We start from the raw sequence: 24,229 nt of genomic DNA on the forward strand, positions 1-24,229 counted from the left end.
CCACCATCCCTCCCCCTAACTTACAAAATCAGCTTTGTTTTTTGAAATAAGATTTGAAACTAGCGATTGAGCCTGTGACATCAGCAGGAAAGTGTTTGCAGAGAGAAAAGGAGCCGGGGCCTGTGTTCAGAACTTCTGAACAACTGGTTTTTGCTTTGCAGCCCATAGGAGCCCTCTACTGGCCATTTAGAAGAAGGCGGGTTTAAGGCACGTGTTTTGAGCCATCTTCCTAACAACACAGAGGTTAGCACTGTTGCCTCACAGCAAGCAGGTCCTGGGTTTGAATCCACCATCCAGCCAAGGCCTTTCTGTGTGGTGGTAACATGTTCTCCTCTTCGGGTACTCTGGCTTTCTCTCAAAGTTCAAAGACATGCAGTTAGTGGGGTTGGGTTGTTTGGTGATTCTAAATTGGCTGTAGGTGTGAAAGTGTTCGTCTGTCTATGTTAGCCCTGCTGCCCTGGTGACCTGTGCATAGAGCTGGGCGATAGAACGATAACGATATGTATGGCGATATAACTTTTACTCGATAGAGAAATTAAGCTATCGCGATAGACCTCGCCGCTCTTGTCCTCTTAAAAAAAAAAAAAAAAAAAAAAAAAAGGTCAGCCAATCCAAATTAAGTAGCGCAGAGCCGAACCAATCACAGCCGCAGCATCACGTCGCGTGACTTGTTACATACAGCACAAGTGCCAAGCCGCACGTGTGTTTGTTTGGGAAGCAGCCAGCGGGTAATGGAGCCAGCGCGTAATGGAGGAAATGAGTGTGCCGACTAGAAAAATCAACCGAGCGTGACCGAAGAGAAAACAGATGATGGTTCCAACGCCGGAGAGATTGTCGAACGGAAGAGCCATAGAAGTTCCGTAGGGTGAAGGTATTTCGGCTATTTCAAGTCTGACAAAAAACAGAGTAGCGTGCACTGGAAATTGTGCCGAAAGCAAGTCTGGAAATACAATAAACTGGTGCATGCTTCACACTGTGCGCCACGTTATTGTTTCGGTGAATGAATTTCTACAATACTGTTAATTCTACTCTCTGCAGTGTTTAAATGCTTACATATACACACAGTTACTGTCCGTCCACACATACGACTCGGTTCTGCTTCTATGCCCCAGCTTTGTTTACTTTTTCCCACCGAGGCTTCTAGACTTCTGATTGGCCAACATTTCGGCACGGTTAGGAATCTAGCGCCACCTGCTGCTTTGGCATGTTCATAGCAGCGTTTTCCTTCATTTCTGCCTTTATGTGTGGACGGGATTATTTTTTAAAACGAAAACGGAAAATCTCCGTTTTCAAAAATACCCGTGTACGTGTGGACGTAGCCTCAGTCTCTGACTGGAAGCGCTAATTCGTCATTCGGCTTTTGTCAGACTAAAGTAACTGTTAAAACTGTTTGAAAAGCTCAGCTATACAACAAGGAGAGATTGAGAATTTCCTTTTAGTTCTCAGTTTATTTGATATTGACAAAAGTTAGTCAGTTTTGTCTGTTCTTCTGTAAAACAAACTAAGATTTATTTTTAGAATTAATATTTTGTTTCTAAGTGGAATTGACAATTTAGTCTGTTTCGTTTGTTCTATTTTGAAACTTAAACGCTTTAGCGGCTGCCTTTTGTGTAGTTTGCAATATTTGCCTTTATTTATCTGAAAAAGTCTCATGTTCCTTAAGTACATCTACCCTGTTGAACTTATTATGGGAAATAAATATTTAAATAAAAACAAGCTGCTGATTATTTCACATTTTACTTGTGAGCAACGGCACATTTAAATCTTACAAATATAGTTATTTGGCTTATATCGTGATATATATCGTTATCGCCTGAAATGAAAAAAACATCGTGATATGAAAAAATCTCATATCGCCCAGCTCTACCTGTGCAGGGTGTGCCCTACCTCGCACCCTGTGGCAGCTGGGATAGGCCCTGAATTAGACAAGCGCAGGAAAATAGATGGATCTTTCTAATAGCCAGCAGGGGTCGACTTTAGTAGTTTCTTGTCATTCTAGTAACTCCTTTAGAAAACAACATTTTTCTTGTAAAATAAAAAAATATTTCTTGGTTTCACACTCGGAGCCACCCTTCTCGTTTTGTGTCCACTTTCAAAACACCACAGTGGTGATAAGCTCAGCTCGAGGCTTAACTACCACTGATCTCACAGTGGCTCCGCCCATCTTTCAAACACGGTGGATGTTTTAGCTGCAGGTGCTGCAGTGGTTAATGGAGCCTGACCAAAGGGGGAATTTCAGAGCAGATTCTGATCATTTTTTTCTTTTATGGAACGTAACCAAATACAACCTGAATAGTTTTTACCGGACCCAGAAGGGTCGCAACCTCGGAACTGGAACTTGATTTCATATTCGTGTTACCTTCCTCTCCAAACTTATTCCCACATAGTGGGTCTACCTCCGAAAGGTGACTGACGACAGACATCAGCATCAGTGCTCAGACACACTGAAAACCTGCAACATATTCACAGAAAGTGAAGCTTATGTTGTTTCGTACTTCAGATAGGGGGGAAAAAACCCCGATATAACTGATGTATGATGTCGGGCGAGCGCGACAGAGAGATGGTCGTGCGTATTTTTTTGTTTCTTTTTTTTAGGTTAACGATTGTGAGGCGATGGACGTGCACCTTAAAATGACACGTGCAATGAAAGAAAAAAAAAAGTGTCATGTTTCATTTTCTCTTAGTCCACTTGTGGCTCATCTCGCATCTGGTTTCAGAGGCCGTTTCTTCTCTCTGATGCATTTCCCAGAAGTCACCTCCTCTGGTGCCTATACGTTTACTTGAATGTCTTCTTCGCTTGGTCTCTTGTTATTCTTACACTTACCCGAACCCCTCTGTCAGCGCGATCACAGCGTACAGAAAATCCAGTGATTAACAGACGAAGTATTTATTGTTATTTTTTGACCCATATTTGAGCCTAATATAATAAAGCAACTACAGATGGTCAAACATCTGGAAAACCAGATGTGCAAAGATTGCAATCTGTATCGCATTGGCTGTTATGTCAGGGAGGAGCCTCTGGAACAGCACACAGCTCATTGGTACGCTGCTGCTGGGTTTAGGATACCCGAGTTTATGGTCAGAATTGTGAGTGTTGGGATGTTTTCTGCGGTTAAGGTGAGCCAGCATCAAACAACAGAGGCCATTAAAAGACATATTTTACAGTCCACCCTTTGTCCTTAACATCCTCATTTCTTATTACTTGTTTATTTGTTTGTTTGTTTGTTTGTTTGTTTGTTTTATTGGGGGGGGGGGGGTATTCCCCATGAAAACACATGTTTTAAAATTTTTACTTTAATACTTGGAGCTGCAGTGATGGTCCAGCGTCAAACTCCTGCAGTTGGCCTGACCAGTCAAACGGTTATTTATTATCCTGTTTTTCTTTTAATGTAAAGAAATATAAGTAAACATTCACATTTAATCCATCTGCCAACAAAAGAGGTGATGAACACCCTGGGCAATATTTAAAAAATGATCCACATCCAGGGATTTTCCAGGCTCAAAGTTGCAACTACACATGAAAGCCATATAAATATGAGTTGCCCACATAATATAGGAAATGAGTCTTGGTGATTTTCCTTTGGTGGAAGGACAAAATCTTCCCTTAACATGCAGGAAAAACCCTGAAATCTGCTTATTAAATGTGTAATGGCACTACAAAAGCACAACACTGTCATATTTAGCGATATAATAATAACTACATATATTTATTTTACTCTTTGTGTTACATCCGTTTATATGCCTGTATAGTGATAATGGTCTTACCGCATACTTGACACCTCTGGAGTAAAACTCGCACTGTTCACGCACACACAAAAACAAAAACACACAGCTGATCTCACTTTGATGTGTTAAACCTGCTTTCACACCTTGAAGACCACTTTCTGTTTCGGGTGGGCAGGTGTGTTTTTGCGTGGGTGGGTGAGAGTTGTAGTTTCCCCCCTCGTTGCTGCAGGGGAAACGGCAGCATTTCGCATCAATGGCACCCAGCCCGAGGGGTTGTGACCGTGCCACGGGATGATTTACAGGAAAGACAATGTGGCAGAAAAAAAACAACAACGTTAATTTAGATCTTTCAGAGAGTTGTGATGCTTGAAGTGTTTGCATTTCAGGTGACTTTGCTTTCAAAATAAGATTTTAACATTTTAAAGATGGAGTTACCGCACACGGTTTCAGGTTAGATCAGTTTCCAATCTTTTATCATTGCAGGTTTGACTCCTCCTAATGTTCAAATGTCTCAGCGTTCCTACCAGATCCAGCAGGAAGAGACGTTTTCTTCTTTGTCCCAGTAACTGCTTGTGATCCTTACATTAAAGTATTAAAAATACAGGAAAAGTAAAATGTTGATTTTAGTGCAACACTCATGTCAAAACTTTATGCAGTGATATAATTGTTTTGATATTTTCCCTGTATTTGAAGTCAGCGCTGAAATGAACCCGAGTGCTTAAAGTTACAGCACGATAAGATTAGATCAGTTTCTGACGTGTGCGACTCACTTGATAAAGTCGGCGTGTGATTTTGTCTCCCCGTCGCCTGTAAAGGTTTTTGAGTTCATTTTAGGTTCAGCGAACTCCTCGGTAACTTTTCATATCAAATACTCCACAAAAATCCTCGACTTTCACAGAAATGTCGAAAAAATGACATTTTTTTCATTCCTCTTTCTTTAATCATCTCATGACCCGTCACGTTTATGAGGTGACATTTAAAGTGTCCTGCCCCCCAGTAGTATTTCAGATGTGAATAAAACCTTCAGTTGCAGCAGTCAAAGTGTCCCAGATATTTTCATTCACTTTATCTGCATGAAATTTCAAATATTTAATATTTTCTCCTCTTTTAAAACAAGCCCTGAAAAACAATCCCGATGGAAACAGATAGTTACAGGTGTTGCCGTCCTGGTGAATGTCCTTCAGGGGAAAAGCCAAAACGTCTCTTGCGTTTCACCTCTGTGCATGCAGGAACGCCTGATGCTGATGAACGACCTGTAAACACAGTCGGGTGTGAGTTCACATTCCTGCTGGGTCATTAAAAATGACAGACATGCAGGTATTTCTTTTATTGGCGGGATAGTTGCAAAGGAAAACTCCCACAGTTTGTTGTTACGGAGAAAAAGTTGCAAAGGTTTGGCACGTCTCTTGTCCCGACTCTGTTTGTTGTAGAAACAACGCTGAAGCTCTAACATTTCTCGCACGTGCGCGAATCGAATGCCAGCTCGGAAATTTGCCTTGACAGTTTGCTCTCTAACCTGCTGCTCAGCTCACAGTTTTCACTCCACAGGCTTTATTTTTCCACCAGATTGTTGGAAAATCTGTCTTCTTTCAAACAATCTTAGCGCCTCCTAACTGCCCACAGAGCTCCATTTTAGTAGATATTGGATTTAAGGTGGAAAGCAGAAACGATCGCTCTCTCAGTCCCGTGACCACGTTTAACACTCGGAGCGCAAACAAAGCACAGATCTGTAGAGCAACGTCTTGTTTTCAAACCACATCAGCGCCAGATGCAGTTTTTCCCTAATTAATCGCCATGGAGACTGTAACTGACAGCACTCGTCAGTTGATGAGCTATGATTGATTTGGCTTCGATCGATCGCTTCTCTCACGCTCTCATTGGTGGGTTTCTTGTGATTGTGTGGAAATGCTAACAGTAGGTTCAGGAGTCGCACCAGTGATTTCTCCAGAAACCACATCAACAGCCAAACATCCCGAACAACACCGTGCACAAATGTTATGGATTTAACTTTCTTTGTCATGTGATAAAGAAAGAGTGCGTGTGCGTGTGTTCAGCCTGTTCAGGTGACTTTGTCTGGTTGTGTTTCTCAGTTGTTTGCTGCCTAACAACATCTGACACACACACACACACAGAGGAACAGCTGATACCAACACACCTGACCTGACTGCATGCCAACAGCAGCTGCTGCTCAGCAACAAACAGCTGATCTCAAACAGTGTCACATTTATTTATTTATTATGTCGACTGAAAGTTAATGGCTTTAAAAGCTGTACAGTACAGAAAAAAGCTGCCTCCAGCATGTGAGCTGGACCTGAACCATGCAGAGTAAAGTTCAGACGGCTGAGACACGGTGTGTGTTTCCACTGACGACACATCCCTGAGTGTGTTTGCTTTTTTTTAAAATTTAGACCCACGTGTTTGTGGGGTTTTTCTTTCTCCAAATATTAGGAAACGTCTCCCATGTCTGACGTTGTTGTGCAACGGCCGACTGGTCGCAGTCGTGCTCCCAGCATGCTCTGCAGCTGGTCGTGGTTAGTCACAGGAGTGGAAAGCAGAGTGTGACGAGCGTGTTTCATTGCTCAGCTCGCATGCGTCCAGTTTCACTTCATGTCGGTTCAGATCAGCCGACTGCGTTTAATAAAAAAAATAGTGAGTGTCATTGAATGCATCCACAGGTGGATTTCAGTTTTCAAAGCAGCAGCACCTCGTGACAGGCGGCTCATCCCAGCCTGTGCTGCAGCCGGGGCTGGTTTTACTGCATGTTTACTGCAGTTTCCTCGACGCTTTACTGTCAGCGATGAGATCAGGACAGAGTTAGGTTTATAACCCAGCAGGTTTGGCTTGTTAATCCAGGAGTCAGATCAGAATCACGAGGTGTTTGTTTGATTTTTAGCTTCAAAGTGTTGCTTTTCCACATCGACATGTCTGGCATAGATGTTAAACTCAAACAGAGCCATTTAAAAAATAAAAAAGCAAAGCTCAAGATTGAATCCACTCTGTCATTTGAGTTACTTCAGGGTTAATGGTAATTAACAAGATTCCCAGCTCATCAGTAGCATTGACACGCAGACTGGGGGGACTGAGTGGTCTGATAGGATCCCAGCGTCTCCCAGCGATCAGAGACACTTTGGCTCCCAGGTCTCCGACAGTCTTTTCCAGCTGTGAGTCGCCACTCTCCTCCTTGACTCAGCACTTTGAGTCTCGACTCATTGTTTTGGCTCACACAGCTGTTTGTTGCTCACATGACGTGACAGTCATGTGTCCCAGCTGTCACAGCGTGTACCGTGAATGGAAAAAGTTCTGCTGCAGAAGTCGTCGACCTTTCAGCCAATCAGGTGACCGAGTCTGTGGGTTGAACTCAGAGACACTTTGGCACTTTTTAAAGTTTAGATGATTTGTACTGTGGTGAGCTCATCTGTTTATGTGGCTGTGTTTACGGTGAGCAGATCCCAACAAACAAATGCGGGACAAAACTGTTATCAGGGATTTTACACACAAACAAACACAGAAATGATGCAGGTTCACGTTATTTAGCACGTGAACAACAAATAGGCTGAATTTACATGTCCGAACGAGCTCTCGGGCACGTAAACGGCATTCAAAGTTTAAATCTTTTGTAAAGCTTTAAGACTTTTTTTTTTTGTCTGAATTGGTGTTTTAAGTATCGTCTACACTTTTATTATAGTTCTGGTTTGATAACATTTTTGTTGAACTTTATTCTGGAAAAATCATTTTCCCCATGGTTTCATGCCTGCACCCTCTACATGCACGAGGTGTACTTCAAAGCGTGGCCATTTTTGTCCTCGTTCACTTGTTGTGATAGGACGTACATTTTTTTTTTTAATTCCTCAGAAGGGCAGCGTGTGCTCAGCATACGTCCCGTAAACAGACACATTAAAACACAGCTTATAAAGTTCTGTTGAAAATCGGGAGTGGTTCTCCTGCAGTTATTTGATTATAATAATAAACACCGTGCCCATTCTTCATTGTACAAACGTGACTCGTTACCTGCACACATCCCGTTAGCTCTTATTGATGCTGATCATTTAAATGGAATCATTGACACACTCGGAAATTTTCTGGTGGTGTTTACGGTTCTTTGTTCATTCCCTTGCAAAAGTTTACATGTGCTCTCTTTTTGAAGTGTCCTCTGTAGTTTCTCATAATGTTATAAAAGAGCGACGCATGAGTCACACCTTATGAGAATCACACGGTATTACTTCATGTCATTGTGCAAAATTAAACTGAATAATAACAGCGGGAAACATAAATGGAATTCTTTCACTGCAGCCAGCAGCAACTTCTGTTTTTTGGCCCTCTCCAAAGACGCAGATTCAGTCGCTGGTCGGTCCAGCTCGAGTCAGGATGCCTGAAAGTTGAACTTGAAGAGTTGAGATGTTTCTTTGCTGAAGCTGTGGAAGGATCGGGGCCCTAAACTCTCTCACCGTCTGAATGATGATGTTTGGGTTGTCGCAGCAGCTAGACTGGAAAGAGGTCAGAGGTCACCTCTTTCCAGAGGAAGTGTCTTCACGAAGAAACCTCACTGAGGGGCACAGGGAAACTCTGACGACCTCCTGCTGCCGATGAGTCACGCAGTGTGTGTTAGAGAGAGAGAGGGACTTGTGTCAGAGTGACCTTTGACCTTGTGTTACTGTAAGAGCAATGTCTGAGTGTTTGTGTCCAGACAGTTTGTGTAAACATGGGAGTATGTGAGGTGGAATCTCCATAGTTTCTACATCTGTCTGTGTGTCTGTGTGTGTGTGTGTGTGCAGTCTTGAGTTCATACTGGACACCCGTCGTTTGTTCCAGTTTGTCTGGTAAACTCCAAACTTGAGTCCTGATTAGTTTTCACAGTCTGTGTCTTCATTGCCTGAATCTGGAGTTACCTGCAGCACTGACGGGAACCTGAGCTACAAATACAGAGATTGGCTGACTAAGTGATATATTTATTAATTTTAGTCAGTTTGTCTTAATAATAATAATGGATTGGATTTATATAGCGCTTTTCAAGGTACCCAAAGCGCTTTACAATTGCACTATTCATTCACACACTGGTGGAGGCAGCTACGGTTGTAGCCACAGCTGCCCTGGGGCAGACTGACATAAGCGAGTCTGCCATATCGCGCCATCGGCCCCTCTGGCCATCACCAGTAGGCGGTAGGTGAAGTGTCTTGCCCAAGGACACAACGACCAGGACAGAGAGCCGGGGGATTGAACTGGCGACCTTCCGGTTACAGATGCGCTTCCCAACCCCCTGAGCCACGGTCTCAGGGGGTTCTGTGTTTCAGAAAATAAAGAAAATGTTAAAACATATTACAGTGTTTAAAAATTCAGATAAAATATGAAGAAAAAAATCTATATTCTGAGATATTAAAAAATACTAATAATTAAAAAGCTAATTTATAGTGTATATTCATATAAAATAATTTTATAGAATCATATTTAGTTGTTTAAAAGCAAATAATTAGCAAAAATACAATGTTTAAAAAAAAAAAAAAAGTATCACAGCTGATGTTCATGGTTCAACTATGCTGTGATAATCCACATCTGTACTAGTACTCAGGTGCATTACCACAAAAAAGTTGCAACTACCCAACTCTTTCCTGCATACATGAATGTCCCAAAGAGCCAAACGAAAAACACTGGTGTTTAAAAAAAAAATGTTATTCGGAGTTTCATTAATTCAAAGTCTAACAGACATTTTTAATGGTCACATGGTCAAAATGTAACAGTAACAGTGAACCAGGAAAAATTGCTGACTGCACCTAAAAATGTGGAAGAAGTCAGGTATCTTCAAAGTTTGCCCAGATGACCCCAACATAACGCTTAGCGACCAATATCAAAAATCTCAGTGAGTGTAGAAAATTACTTTCCCGTTGGTTTTCATCTGGAAATTTACCCTTCCAGCATCAGGCGACTCCATCTGGATTCGTTTCTCTGGGATTCTGACTGTTACGAGACTGAAAGTTATAAAAAGTTGTGGAAAGTTACAGAGATTGTATAACTGTGTGTGTGTGTTCAGGTGTGTCGGGCATCCTCAGGTGTTTACACCTGCCGTGGTTTCATGCGCACATTTTTTGTTATTGTGATTGAAATCATTGTTGTGTACCTGCAGTAGGGCGGAGCTGTTGTGTGTGGACAATGCGCCAGACGTCAAAACAATAAACATGGTTTGCATTTGTTCCTCAACAGCCATCTTATCTGTTTGACCGTGATGTTTGGCATCTTCCTGAAAGATCACTTACGGTTATCTTCTTCTTGGTCCTTGAAGAGTGTTGACAACAGACACAAGATGCAAATCTTTTTTTCTGCCCATCTATTGAAAAAAATGTGCAAAGTATTAACAAAAAACAAACTCTGAGCGGCTGTATCAGGAAAGAGAAGGAGGATACTTCCCCACCAAAGACTGTAGTTCCTACAATGGTCCAAAAGGAAGTTAACGTTACAGTATATCATTGACTGTTTCAAAAAGCTGTCTGTCTCCACCATTACATCCCCACTGCTCTCTGAACTTAGCATTTGGAAGCCTCTAGGGTTTTTGGTCTCCATCGTGCTGAGATCAAGAAGTGACAAAAGGGTTATCCGCTAACCCGACACAAGTCGGTAAACGTCCAACGTTATACTTCATTGGAGAGGTTTTCACTCACGGTTGTCATAGTTTCACTTATTTATGTTTAGAGGCTCATCACTAGGGATGGGTATCGTTTAAGTTTTTTCCGATACCAGTGCCAAACCGGTACTTTTGAAACGGTGCCGGTGCTTAAAGAATGGAGAACAAAATTGGTCCAAAAACCTCTCATGTTCAGCTGTTTTTTTTTGTAAAAAGATAACAATGTTAGCCTTTTCTGCAGCTATGGGGCATATATGGTATCACTCTTGGCTGGAAGCAGTGCTTAAACAATGGAAAAAAACACAAACTTTATCCAAAAACCTCTCATGTTTAGCTGTTTTTTTTTTTTGTAAAAAGATAACAATGTTAGCCTTTTCTGCAGCTATGGGGCATATATGGTATCACTCTTGGCTGGAAGCAGTGCTTAAACAATGGAAAAAAACACAAACTTTGTCCAAAAACCTCTCATGTTTAGCTGTTTTTTTTTTTTGTAAAAAGATAACAATGTTAGCCTTTTCTGCAGCTATGGGGCATATATGGTATCACTCTTGGCTGGAAGCAGTGCTTAAACAATGGAAAAAACACAAACTTTGTCCAAAAACCTCTCATGTTTAACTGTTTTCCACTTTTTCTTTGGTCATTTTAGCCTTTTTGGCCAGGGTGAAGGGAGTATCTGCCATCAAACAAGAAGACAGCCGCATGTAACTATGATGATGTTTGCTAGTTCACCTTACATGCATTAATGTAATAACGTGGTTAGCCTACTCAACGTAAATTAGCTACTCACGCAGAGAAGAACGGCTGCTGCTGCATCATCATCCTCATCATTTCTGCTACACTGGCAGGGCTAGGGGCCAGGACTCTCCTCTTCGGGTTTTTGGGGGATGTTGCTAACTCCGGGTCCGATAACAGGCACCACACCCGCAGTAGATGTGCACGGTGTGAGGTCTCGCAGCAGGCTATCAAATACAGCGCATTTCTCAGCTTTTAAAAAAAACGCTATGCGTCGCCAGATGTTTCATTGGATTCGAGGTGTTACCTCCTTTGACAGTATCACAGTATCACCTTAAAGCACTTGTTGCTGGCTGCTGAGTTTGCATCTTTTGCTGTGAAGTACAGCCAGAGTTTTGACCGCTTCGCCTTGGACATTTTTAATCTGTAGCTCTGCTCTAAAAGAACGTACGTACCTGGCCCCGCCTACTATCCTCGGAAACGTAAAATGATTGGCTAGAATCTAAAGTGTATCACAGCTCAGGAAAAAAAAGCACCGAAATGTGTGCTGCTTTTCGGTCTGGTTACGACCGTTTATGTCAGAACCGGATACTGGTACCCATCCCTACTTATCACTGACTTAGGACCGGTCAGTGACCATCAGCCAGCCACTGCAGGATGGTTGCCAGGTGGTCAACTAACCATAGGAAAGACATTTTTCTGTAAAGGGAAAATGTGTTTTCTGTGGTTTCTGCAAGTTGAAATTGGTGCAAAGACATTGTTGCACCAATAACCTCCTTGCGATTGCTTTGGGGCTGCAGCAGGATGCTGTGATGCCCTGTGGTTTGTGTGGAAGAAGCTGACTTGTCCTCAAGCGCTTGCCAACTACTCGCTGAGTGGCAGTGAAACTGCAAAGAGTATGACACAAACCGAAAATGGAGAACGTTTCTCTCCAGAATAAAAGTTTAGCCTTACCACTGAAACCGCCGAGTTTCAAAAGACACAGCTTTTATTTTGAAATAGAGCATTCTTCATCTGTGCAGCATCCTGATAGAAAAGTGGAAAAGCTGCAGGAATGTTTCCTCAGTTTCACTCACAAAGTTCAGTCTGATTTTAAGGTTTCCATCTCAATTTCACTGACACAAGTCTAAAACCTGCTGCAGGATTTAAAAAGAACTCAAAGACCTGTACAGAGTGACTGTGTGTGTGTGTGTGTGTGTGTGTGTGTGTGTGTGTGTGTGTGTGTGTGTGTGTGTGTGCGTGTGCGTGTGTGTGTGTCATAAGTATAAAGCACCGCTGCTCAGGTCACGGTCACCTCAGCTCGACAAACAAGTCTTTTAAACTTGTCAAAGTGTCAGGTCGGCTGGAGCTGGTCACTCAAAACCGACCCAGAGTCAGTGCACAGACACACACAAATACAGACACACAAATACAGACACCTACACTGAGCTGTGAGGAAATTCCCTCTTAACTTTCCCCTTGAATTCTCTGCAATCTCCTTGTGAATCTCTGAGTTCATGTTGCATTATTTACGAGTAAATAAGTGACTCAGTGTCTAAAGAAACAACACAGTTAAACTTCTGCAGAATCAAAGAAAGGTCAGGCTGCAAGTGAAGAATGAAGGCGTTTTTGAAACATAGTAAGAAATACTTCAAAAATAGAAGAAAACTATAAAACAAATCGTATGAAGAATATGAAAACCAGTCAGACAATTATACCGGTAGATAAAAATGTGCCAGAATTTGACATTTTAATTGGATTCACAGCTCTGAGGGTTGAAACAGCTGGATAAACAGCTGCAGGGAGGCGGACGTTGTGGAGCGAGGTCGTGGAGCGCCAGCTCGCAAACACAAAGAAGTTTTTGGGGTCAGTTAACTGCAGCTGATCTGAACCACTCGTAAGTTTACCTTCAGGTTTTGAACATATTAAAGGACCTAACAAAGTCGCCGCACTTCTCTGTTTGAGGTCGCCTGATGTTATTAAAGCTGACCTCTGACTGGAAGTTGAGGTTCCTGCTTGACAGTGAGCTTAATTCTGCAGAAGGAGGAAGGACGTGAGGCCCAGCGGCCCACACGTCACGTCACTGTGGCGCCTCTGTGGTCCGCGGCCCGCTTCCGAATGTGTAAAACAGGGGCGGAGCTTCGGAGCTGATAAAGTTCTGCAGAAGAGATGGTGACGTCCCTCTGCTCTCTGATTGGTCAGCTGGAAGCTTGATTACCAAGATATGAATACTGCTACCAAGAATGTTGGTTCTGCTAATATTTTCAATGTCTGATATTTCTAATCAATAATAACTTGTTTTTATTGATCACTATGAACAAATACTAATAATAATGAGATCTAATCAGCAGCAAGAGGATCTACATTCCTTCTGTCCATGTTAGTGTCCAGCTGCTGGTAATTTAAAGCTTGCTTCTGAACTTCAGTACCCAGAAGCCTTTGCTGGTGTTGGCGGTCAGGGTGGAGTCAAACTGCGAGTTTCAGATAAAAACTTTATCGACAGCAGTGGTGTAACAAACAAGACGGACACGGTTCTGTGAGGGCCCACCTCTTTCTGAGAAAGCTGTCCAAGCTGACCAATCACAACGCTCGCTGTGGTTTATGTGTGCGTGTTTGTGTGTGGGTGTGAGTGTGTGTGCATGTGGTTTATTATTAATTCTGCAGAAGTCTATCTGTCGTGGTGTGTGTGGTATTTCTCAGCAACCAACTCAAATTCGCCCTTTTGTTTCCTTTTCCTCTGCATCTTGTCTCCGCTCATGTCTCCTACCTCATTTCCTTGTGTCCTGCCTCATCTCCTTGTCTCGCATCTCCTCTCCTAGCTTTGGTTTCCTCTTCTGTTTTGTTTTTCTGCCTTATTTCCTTGTGTCTTCTATCGTCTCCTGTTTGTCTCCTCCTATGTTTCCCTTCTCCTCTTGTTGCCTTCTCTTCTCCTTGTTGCATGTGTCCCTTCCTCTCCTGGTTTTCTGTCTTTTGTGCTTGTCTCCTGTCTGCTTTTCTTGCGTCATGCCTTTGTTCAACAAACTCTCAGATGCACCTGTTGCTGCTGAAAAACACTGAACCTGCACAAACCATCTCGCTGCCCAAGCCAAACTTGGCTTCCAAGGCTTCACGTAGGCAAAACGTGGTCCAAGGGTGGTTACTGACCCAGTGACCAACAGATCCTGGCGATCCTGCAGTGAAAGGGATGCAGTTTAATGCACCTTGATGCTTAGCAATAAAATAGTCTGAAGAAACGTGCAAAGATGGACGAAGACAACAGTGGTGTGAAAGTTCACGAGATCTTTTGCAAACTCTGCCAGTCAAAGTTGTGTCTTTTTGGATGAGCTGCAATGAAGAAAAGGTGTAATGATATCAAACATGTTTATTCTATCAAAAAAAGCCTGAAATTAGACAAACTGACGGAGTTTTTGGAGTTTGCACTGTCATTTGTATCAAACTGTCACAACTTTAGCAAAACTGAAGTTTTGCTAAATTTTATTGCAGCATTAAACACGTGTCTGCATCAATACAATCACATTAAAAGTCATTTAATCCCAGCATGAGTCAGTGTGGCTATCTGCAAAAAAAAAGAAGCTGCCCTTCTTTTACACCATTTTTCTGAGAACTTGTTGGTCAGTAAACTGTGGTTTTTGTGCATGTGTGACTAACCCGCGGGTTAACCTCGCTGTGCTCCAGATCCTGCACCGGGGTGCATGCCACTGCTCTGAGTGGGAGATTACTGGGAGATTCCCTCTTGAATGTTTCTGAGATCTATATATACAAACACACACACACACCTGCTGCTGCTGCTCAGCCGTGTGTGTGTGTGTCAGATGTGTTATGAGTGTGTCACTTTGCAGTCATACCGCCATGTTTATGCACAAAAACACGAAGCAAACCGCTAGTGAGAAAAAGGAAGTCATCGGGGGGGTTCTGAGAATTACTGCGGTGACAGATCATGTGACTTTCTGTAAACTGAACCGAAATGGGGCTCATTTACATCCCACCGCCATCTCAGACAGGAAGTGTGTTTGTGTGACATTATTTTTGTTTGTTGACTTTTTTTCTGCTTCTCTATTTTTTTGACATGTAACACAAAAACTGGCTAATAAACAGTGAAAATAATCTACATGTGAAATCAAAGGGAAATGAGCGACAGATTGATCAATTAATATTGTTTTAATTTGTTTTTAGTGTTTTTAGGTTGTTGTTTTTTTAATCCAACACTTGGCTTTGAAGTCGGGCTTCACAGACTAACTATTATGCATCAGTTGTCAGCAGCATAAGTTTTGTCACATCCTTGCAGCACTGAAAGTGTTTTTTGCTTTTTTTTGACCAGTGCAGAAAGTGCATTGCTTCTGTGCAGACTCAGGACCAGCTGCAAAGGGCCGTGCAGGCAGTGCAGGGGACACTAATGCTGCAATTATGGCTGCAACATTGGTCCTTTGCTTGCATGCACAGTTGTGCAACTATAATGGCGGGCGCTCAGGCCACCCTGGACTCGCCAGTCCTCCTTAGCTTTTTGTTCCCTTTCCACACAAAAGGTCAAATCAAAATTTTAAGGCACACATGTTGTCATATCTGCACAAAACAGTGTTTATGTCCTCCGATTACAAGCATTCCTGAATTATTATTATTATTATTATTTTGAATTGTCAGATGAAACCACTTTTGAGCGTGATGCCTGCAATTGTTCTACTTTGCAGTAATCCTCACTAGCTTATAAATTATAGATCAGTGCTCTTTTACAGCAGACAAGGGTTTTATCAGAAGGGATGTTTGGTTTCCAACTGTCTCTTAACTAACACCAAGATGGTGTCTTAAGTCTTTCCAGCCAATGATGCGCTCAGGCTCCTTACATCAATAGTATGAGGCTATAAAATGTAACTTTTACAGTAAATTGAAATGTCTTTTTCTGCAGCTAGAGTAGTAATGTTTGGTGAACACAAAAATCACAAAACGCACCTAAACTTGGCTTCAAACGCACTATTTTGGAGCCACGTCCTACAGGATAGTTGTCATAATCTAGAGCGTGAGCTGAAAGAGGAGACAGAGTGATCATAGAGGCATTTTCAAAGTTTTCTGCTGCAGTCTCCGTCTCTGTGCAATTCAGGAATCTCTGACCTCCTGCAGTGATGTATTGACTAAATGCCGGTAACACTGACCTGCTCAAAGTTTAAAAAGAATCGAGAGCTGCACCACAAGCCAAAACCAAACCAGAACACAGCCGTTCTCATAGGTTGATATGACCTTTGTGCATCCACTGCCATTTGCAAAGTTGTCAACGTCAAGCAGAAACTTCCAGTAAAACTTTCCACACTGAAATATTAGGCGGCCCGAGAGGGATTCTTTAAAAACTTTGCGTACATGAATGCATGCAATCATGCATGCACATGAATTAAAACAGTTTTTTTTTTAAAAAGCTGCAGAGGCCGAGAATGAGGACTGAAAAGAAGAGACAAAGCTTTGCGTAGTCTTAAAAAGACAAAACAGGGTCCATACTCCAATTAACAGACTGCAACAGTGCATGATGCTCTCATTAAAACTAACCTCTCTCAGGATCGCCTAAACCAAGCTCACTGTTCTGAGTGAGTCCAGTGCTAACGAGTGACGTCAAAGGATCACAAAGTAACCTCACTAGCCTCAAGTGACTAGTGGAAAATTAAATCCGCTTCCTCGTGGAAATCACCTACAGTATTCCTGCACATCCTGAAAAAATCTTAAAAGTCTTTAGAATTCATCCAAATATCAGTTTTCTTAAATGCTGGAGCTGTCACAGCGACAGGTCTCTAGTGATTCACAGCAACAGGACAGTTAATTTTTTTTATTGGAGTAAAAATGTCTTCAGTCATTCAGAAGTCTTAAAAGTGCTGAATCCGTTGGTAGCCTGGATGCTCGTGTCGTTAGCATGTCTGCTGGCCGGCAGTGAGATGGAGAAAATCAGCCATCATTGTTAAACTGACCCTGCACATGTATGCAGGCATTTCAAACTGACTGAAATCAAGACAGAGAAATTAGTTTGCTGGTGGTGGATGCGAACAGCGACGCGCCCCTAATGTATTCGTATTTTTCAGTATTTTTGGTTGTTGTGAATTAGTTATTAGTTTAATTCTGAGTGGCATTGATAAAAACCTCTTAAATCTGTTTAATGTTCTGGCAAATTACCAGCATTTATACTGAATCCCAAATGAATTGACTCTTCCTGTGTGTCTGTGTCTCAGCTGATCAGGTGTATGGAGACCAGGACATGCATGAAGTGGTGCGGAAACACTGTATGGACTACCTGGTGAGTAGACGCGTCCTTTTTTCCTCCTCCTGTGTTACTCTTACAGTTCGAGTCTGTGTTTATAAAGTTTTTGCTTTTGGCGTTCAGATGAAGAACGCAGATTATTTCTCCAACTACGTGACAGAGGACTTCACCACATACATCAACAGGAAGAGGAAAAACAACTGCCATGGCAACCACATCGAGATGCAGGCCATGGCGGAGATGTACAACAGGCCAGTGGAGGTTTACCAGTACAGCACAGGTGAGTCGAGAAACAACCTTCATCGCCGTCAGCCAGTCGCATCCATCTAACAACCTCCTCCTCCTCTTCCTCCAGAACCAATCAACACTTTCCACGGCATCCATCAGAACCACGACGAACCAATCAGAGTGAGCTACCACCGCAACATCCACTACAACTCCGTGGTTAATCCCAACAAGGCCACGATCGGGGTCGGACTGGGACTGCCCGCCTTCAAACCTGGGGTACAAAAACCAAACTCGCTTAGCACATCAGACTGACTTTAGTTATCCTAAAAGTTGGGAAATCCCAGTTCTGCAAAAACACAACAAGTAACACAATAAATAAGTAGTAAAGCTCAAGAAAGTAGAGCATGACAGATTGGTAAATCAAGCGAATCAAGCTTGATTTTATACACCTGTGGCCAATGAAGTGTTTGAAACACCCGAGTTCAACGATTTGGATGGGAGAGCGAAGACTCCTGCCTAATCCACCTCCATACCATCAGAGATGCAGGCTTTGAACTGAGCTGCATGGTCTCTCGCCTCCATAGCAGGACAAAATTCAAGTTGTCTGACCACAGAACAGTTTTCCACTTTGTCTCAGTTCAATCTAAATGACCTTTGCCCCAGAAAAGATGGCGGCAGCATTTCTGGATCATGTTCACGTGTGGTTTCTTCTTTGCAGCTTTAACCTGCATTTGTTGTTTGAATGGCACAGAGAACAGGCTGTGTTCACAGACCGTGATTCCTGGAAGTGTTCCTGAGCCCATGCACGGATTTCCATGACAGAATCATGACTGTCTTAAATGCAGTGCCGCCTGACAGTCCAAAGATCACGGGCATCCAATATTGATTTTCAGCCTTGCTTTCTGCGCCAGAAATTTCTCAAGATGATGTACTTCAGTTTTTTTGGAGACTGGTGAACCTCTGTCCATCTTTAGCTTTAAGAAACTCCGCCTCCCCAAGACGCGCCTTTTACACCCAATCGTGCTGCTTACCTGTTGCCAGTTAACTTAATTAGTTGCAAGCTTTTTCTCTCAGTTTAAACAGTTGACATGTTTTCTGTGTTGTATTGTGAATAATCGAAGGGTTTGCTGGTTCCAAATCATTGCATTCAGTTTTTGATTACACGGCGTCGGGGTTGTTGCGGTCTCACGCCGTCTGTTTAACGGGCCTGAGAACAACTTCTTGAAACATGCCGTTTATATGTACAGTAGAGGGGGCAGATCAAAGCCTACAAGTCTCAAACTTGGCAGGGTTTTTTGATGAAAACTTTCCTGTGAGTGCTGTTACGAAACATTCGTCTACAGCTCCAGCGCTTCAAGATTTGTGATGCAGAAACGTATTTTTATGTAGATGCATGCCTGTTTTCAGTTCAGCGACTCTTTGAAGGCGCCGTTTCCGTCTGTGACTCCATATCTCTGCTGCTGCGTGGTTTCAAAATGACAACAGAGATACGAGATGGTCTCAAATGGATGCTCAGCCCCCCTCTTTACACTTTATAAAGACGTACTGAGTTTTATCACCTTAGCTGAGATTGTCTGTGTTAACCATCCTGCAGGCAGAAGTAAAATTTATGAAGGACTTTAAGTTTGACACATTGTGCCTTGTTTTGTCTCCTTTTCCCAGTCACTAATAAAATCTGACCAAATCCAGGGTTAAAGAAAACCGCTGTTCTAGCTGATATTTAGCATTTTAGCTCAGGGAGTTGTGTGTGTATAATAAATATATTTCCTCCTCCTCGCAGTATGCGGACCAGTCTCTTATGAAGTCGGCCATCAAGACGTCAGAGGAGTCGTGGATCGAGCAGCAGATGCTGGAGGACAAAAAGAGGGCGACGGACTGGGAGGCCACCAACGAGGCCATTGAGGAGCAGGTGGCCCGGGAGTCTTACCTGCAGTGGCTGCGGGACCAGGAGAAACAGGCCAGACAGGTGGGACGGGGGAGCCGGGCCATGAATATTCACTGAAAATTATTTGACTCAGAACTGTGTGCTTTTATTTCACTTTCGAGAAAAACCTGTTGTTCTAGCAGCAGAATCCTTAAACCATCCGCCCTGTTTTCGTAACTGCTTATGTAATGTAGGAATGTGATGGATTTACTTTCATTTTTAATGCTTTCAGACAAACCATACAGACAGATATGAATCGTGCTTTCAGCTAAACACCAACTCAGTCGATGGTCATTTTAAACAGGACCCACAGTTGGACCTGGAACAAAAATCAGATTGCCATAGGTGACCCTAACCGTCACTCACTGTCGGGGTTAAAAGGTTTTGAACCTTTTCACTTTAATTTGTCGCCATCATTTAAAACCCCACAGAGCCAGCTGGCTAATTTGTGCTTTTCTTTGAAAGAAAATTATACAGCAGTTCATATCAGGCCACCAAAACCATTTATTTACCTCATTCAGCCGAACGACAGATGAGCTCGTGCCACAGCGAGGCGACAACACTTCGACCGTGCATCCGTAATTTACAAGAGTCGCTGTTCCTCCTGCAGTAGCAATCAGACCTGAATCAAACGTGCTCGTCCAAATGAACTATAAACTGTGACTTTTGATGGATTGTGAGCCACACAGTTGCTTTTGTCGACCATGTATGTCAGATACAAAGACAAGGATACCAACTACCCATACCCATCATTTCATTCACTCTGACACACCCGGTGTTTAGTTTGCATGTTCTCCGTGTGCTTGTCCCGGTTTTCCAGCAGAGCGTCGATTTCTCCCGTCATAAAAAAACATGCTTGTTAATGCTCCCTTTGTCGACCCACTCCTGCAGGAGCTTCCTGGTTAAACAAATATAACTGATGGTCAGGTGGAGGTGTTTTCCACAGAGTGAGACGCCTGTGAAGCAAATTGCCTCAAATCCCCTTAATAATGAGTAGGGTTTTTCCTTTTTTTTATAGTCGGTAGTTTCACTTTGGAATACCAATGAAGGTCCTTAAAAAAACCAAAAAACACCAATGTTCAGAGTTAAAATATGAAGAAGCTGCTCAGCACTGATTTGTTATATACAGCAACGACTGAATTAAGAAGATGTAAAATGAAAGATGCAAGCAGTATGCAGAAAAACTGCTGGATATTTAAATCTGGAAGATTTCTTGTAAACTGCAGGCTGACACAAACCTTCTTCCCTGTTTCTAACAGAGATATCTGCAGCATTCAGGGGAAGTTTAAAGAGGAGCCACAATATTCAATTAATATGCTATATTCTGATAGATTAACAGGATATACAGTAAATCAGCTGGTTATTTGTGGGCCTGTAAAACAGAAGAAATAGCCATTTATATTTGAACCTACTGACTCAGTGACTTAAAAAGCATCAGTTCTGTCTGCTTTAAACCGTCCTGTCAAATAAAGGCATGAAAAATAATGAAAAAAATGTCTTAAATTCAGTTTAAGTGGATGAAACTTTGCTGGTGTAACAAAAACCAAAACTTTTCTCTTTTTTCAGCCTCGTAAGGCCAGTGCCACCTGCAGCTCGGCAACAGCGGCTGCTTCCAGCGGGCTAGACGACTGGAGTGCTCGGTCACCACGGCAACGTGACTCAGACCCCTCCCACTCTGACCTCACAACTCCCCCATCAACCAACAACAAGCCCCCTTCCCCTGCAGGAGCTGCCCTCATCCTGAGCAAACCCCCCTCCCCCTGCGCCCCAGGTATAACACACACATATGTACCTTGGCTCTAAGTCTGCACACTAAAACGTACCAATCTGCTTTATGAGGACTTAATTGTGTCCACACAGTGTGAGCTAATGTTTTTTCCTGACGTACCTGTATGTATCTCGGCCTGTGCAGGTCCCAGTAATCAGAGTCGTCACCATTTGGAGTACAGAGCCATCATGCAGGAGATGTCACCTACAGCGTTTGGTAAGCGTCACACACACTCATTCACACCTTTGAGGACCTTATTTTTTATACTGTGTGTTCCTGTGACGTGAGTCTGTCACACGGCCCTTTACAGGTCCATTCCACAGAGAGGTTCAGACTCCACGTTCACACACGTAAAACTGTTTGTCATTTCTGAATGGCCCAGACTGCAAAAGCTGCAGTTCCTCTAATGGCCACTTGAGGAAGTTCAATCAGTCCCCACAGACTTCCATATTAATATGTCTAAATTTACAGAAGAAATAAACATGTTTACAACCTCATACAAAACAAAGTTTTGGCTTCTATGTATAATTTCTTTCTCCATGGCAACAATAATTTTTATATAGAACTTCCTCCCACAATCATTTTGTTAAGGCTCGAAGGTTTGGGTCAACGCTGGTTGTGCTTTGTTAGCTGTCTGCTAGGCTTCACATCCACTAACTGAAGTTTGTGCTGTTGGCACCTCATGAAGCGTATTTACGGAAATTATCTGACAAATAATATTACTTTAGAAAGCTGTCTGATAAAGATGGACATGGCCACCGTGACATCACCCACTGATCTGCATTTTGAAGACTTAACATTAGCATGCTGGTGTTTTGGAGCCATAAGTTGGATTTGGATTGTAGGGTGGAATACTAATTTATCAGCAACTGTAGTCATCAAGTTGTCAGCCATCAGCACAGACCTCCTTACAGTAAGTCATAATATTTGTTTGATAACTTAATTTAAAACTGCTCCAAAAGTACAAACAGTAAAAAAAAACAAAAAAAAAACCACGTCCAGTTCAGATAGCCACTGGCTACAGTTCCCTGTGCCTGACAGTCATGTGTGGCCATGTATCTGTGACTCAGCATTTAAAGCAGGTCATCCACTAATAAGAAAGTCAGGGGTTCATTCCTCAGATCCTCCACTCTGCATGTCAAGTGTCTTTGAGCAAGATACCTTGATGCATGCATCGTAATGTTTAAATAAATCCGCTTCCTCATTTATGAGGCATAGAAAAGTGCTTGTATGAATGTGTGTATGACTGGGTGAATGATGCTTTGTGGTAGAGTAGAAAAGTGCTACTCAAGTAGCCGTCCATTTACTCTTAACCATAGCTTCCATTCAAAGGAAGCATGTGCATTTTCTTTGCACATGTGTAGAACAAATCTGGGTCAAATGCTGACACCCAGTTAGCTTAGTAGCATTAGCGTGCTAAGTTCCACCCTCCAGTCTAAATATGGTCACTTCTGGTTAAAAAAACCCCATCAATGTCGAGGCTTCAGAATGCAGATTGTAGACACCAGTCGGGGGCACATTACAAATGGTGTGGTCCTAGTTTTGCAGAGATGTCCCTCCAAGGTGTAAGTTTCCTCCTGGTCCTCAGAAAGACGGCTATAACCGTACACTCGTGTAGCTGACAGTCACTTTGTTTACAGTCAGTCCTCAACAGGAAGCAGCTGAGCCGTGTGTGTGTGTGTGTGTGTGTGTGTGTGTGTGTGTGTGTGTGTGTGTGTGTGTGTGTGTGTGTGTGTGTGTGTGTGTGTGTGTGTGTGAGGTTATCTGAGGACGTACATGCTGTTGTTGCTATGAAAAAACACACAGTTTTGTTGTTGTTGCTGTATGTGTAACAGTGTTATCACGTTTAACGCACAAAGCTGAATTCTGGAGTGTTTATCAAAGTACAAGATGATATTTAACTCATCAGGATGTCTCTCTGTGTGTCTCATATCAAATTGGCAATTACATGCAGAAACACACTGCATGTAATTGCCAATTTGACCCCATTCAATTACAGATCGTCTCATTTATGGCAAGTTTTTAATGACGGCTTTGGTTATGCTTCAGTCTTATTTTACAGTATAATAATAGCTTAATCAGGATAAAACGGATATGAACAAAACTGAACTTTGAGGGCGTTGTTTGAAAAAGGGTGGGAAATTGCAGCATTGTTATTTAAAAAGTCACCGTGTTGCAAAATGTTAAAAATTGCAATAATATCGTATCATGAGTGAGGTATTGTTATAATAACTGTGTCATGAGTATCTGAGTCTCCCCTGATCCTGCTTTGACTGTTAGTTAAACTAAAAAGACAACGACACGTTTCTGTCATCGCGGTGAAGTGGCGTCCACTCAGCGCTGCGAAATCTGTACGCCAGCAGTTTAAAACAAGAAGACCGTAAAGTAATATCAGGACCGCTTTGCTGAGTCATTCACTCCATCTACCTAACACACAGTTCAGCTGTTGGTGAGCCGTGATTTCAGATGTTAGTCACCGAGCCTTTGTAAAGTGGAACATACTGCATTCATGGTGCACACTACTTACAAGTGCAACACATTAACCTCATCTCCTGTCATATATGTACGGGCCACTGGTTCCTGTTTCTTTTAGTCGGGTCCCGATAGTTCCCAAAACCATGTTTGTGTCAACATGTATGTAGACACTGTTATTACTTATTTGAAGCGCTTTGGTTAGTGTCATGATGGTTTTTGGAGCCATGAGTGAAACATTTAGATGAGAGGGTGAAGTGTTATCAGCTAACTTGAACTTGCAAGCTGCAATTAAAGGACATAGATTCCTGCTAATTAATGTTATGTAACTGACTAATAACATAATAAAACTCCATTCGCCTAAAGTGAAGCACAGATGTCTTTGATGTTATGTTAGCACAGTTAACCACACCGCAGATGCGATTTTTTTTATCAGTTAGTTTCATTAAAAATGCTCTCAAAGACACCAGCAACACAAATATGGTGACAGTTCAGTTATTTCAATTGGTGAAAGCAAACTTTAGCATTTAGGAAGGAGCATCTACTTCGCACCTAAAGTGG

General features: G+C 42.5%; 1 protein-coding gene across 2 annotated transcripts in view; it reads left to right on the forward strand.

Annotated features, from left to right (window-relative positions):
- otud5a (OTU deubiquitinase 5a) overlaps positions 1-24,229 on the forward strand; it is a 39,549-nt gene that overhangs the window by 9,750 nt on the left and 5,570 nt on the right. For both annotated transcript variants that reach the window (XM_085259086.1, XM_085259085.1), the window contains exons 3-8: positions 17,248-17,312; positions 17,400-17,556; positions 17,632-17,780; positions 19,285-19,470; positions 20,995-21,199; positions 21,341-21,412. In XM_085259086.1, coding sequence (XP_085115212.1) covers positions 17,248-17,312; positions 17,400-17,556; positions 17,632-17,780; positions 19,285-19,470; positions 20,995-21,199; positions 21,341-21,412 — 834 coding nt within the window. The remainder of the gene's footprint in view (positions 1-17,247; positions 17,313-17,399; positions 17,557-17,631; positions 17,781-19,284; positions 19,471-20,994; positions 21,200-21,340; positions 21,413-24,229) is intronic.

The sequence above is a fragment of the Mchenga conophoros genome, linkage group LG20 (assembly GCF_057382185.1).
Source record: "Mchenga conophoros isolate Kocher_MC1m ecotype Shallow Benthic linkage group LG20, M_conophoros_male_GT1.1, whole genome shotgun sequence".
Lineage (NCBI taxonomy): Eukaryota > Metazoa > Chordata > Actinopteri > Cichliformes > Cichlidae > Mchenga > Mchenga conophoros.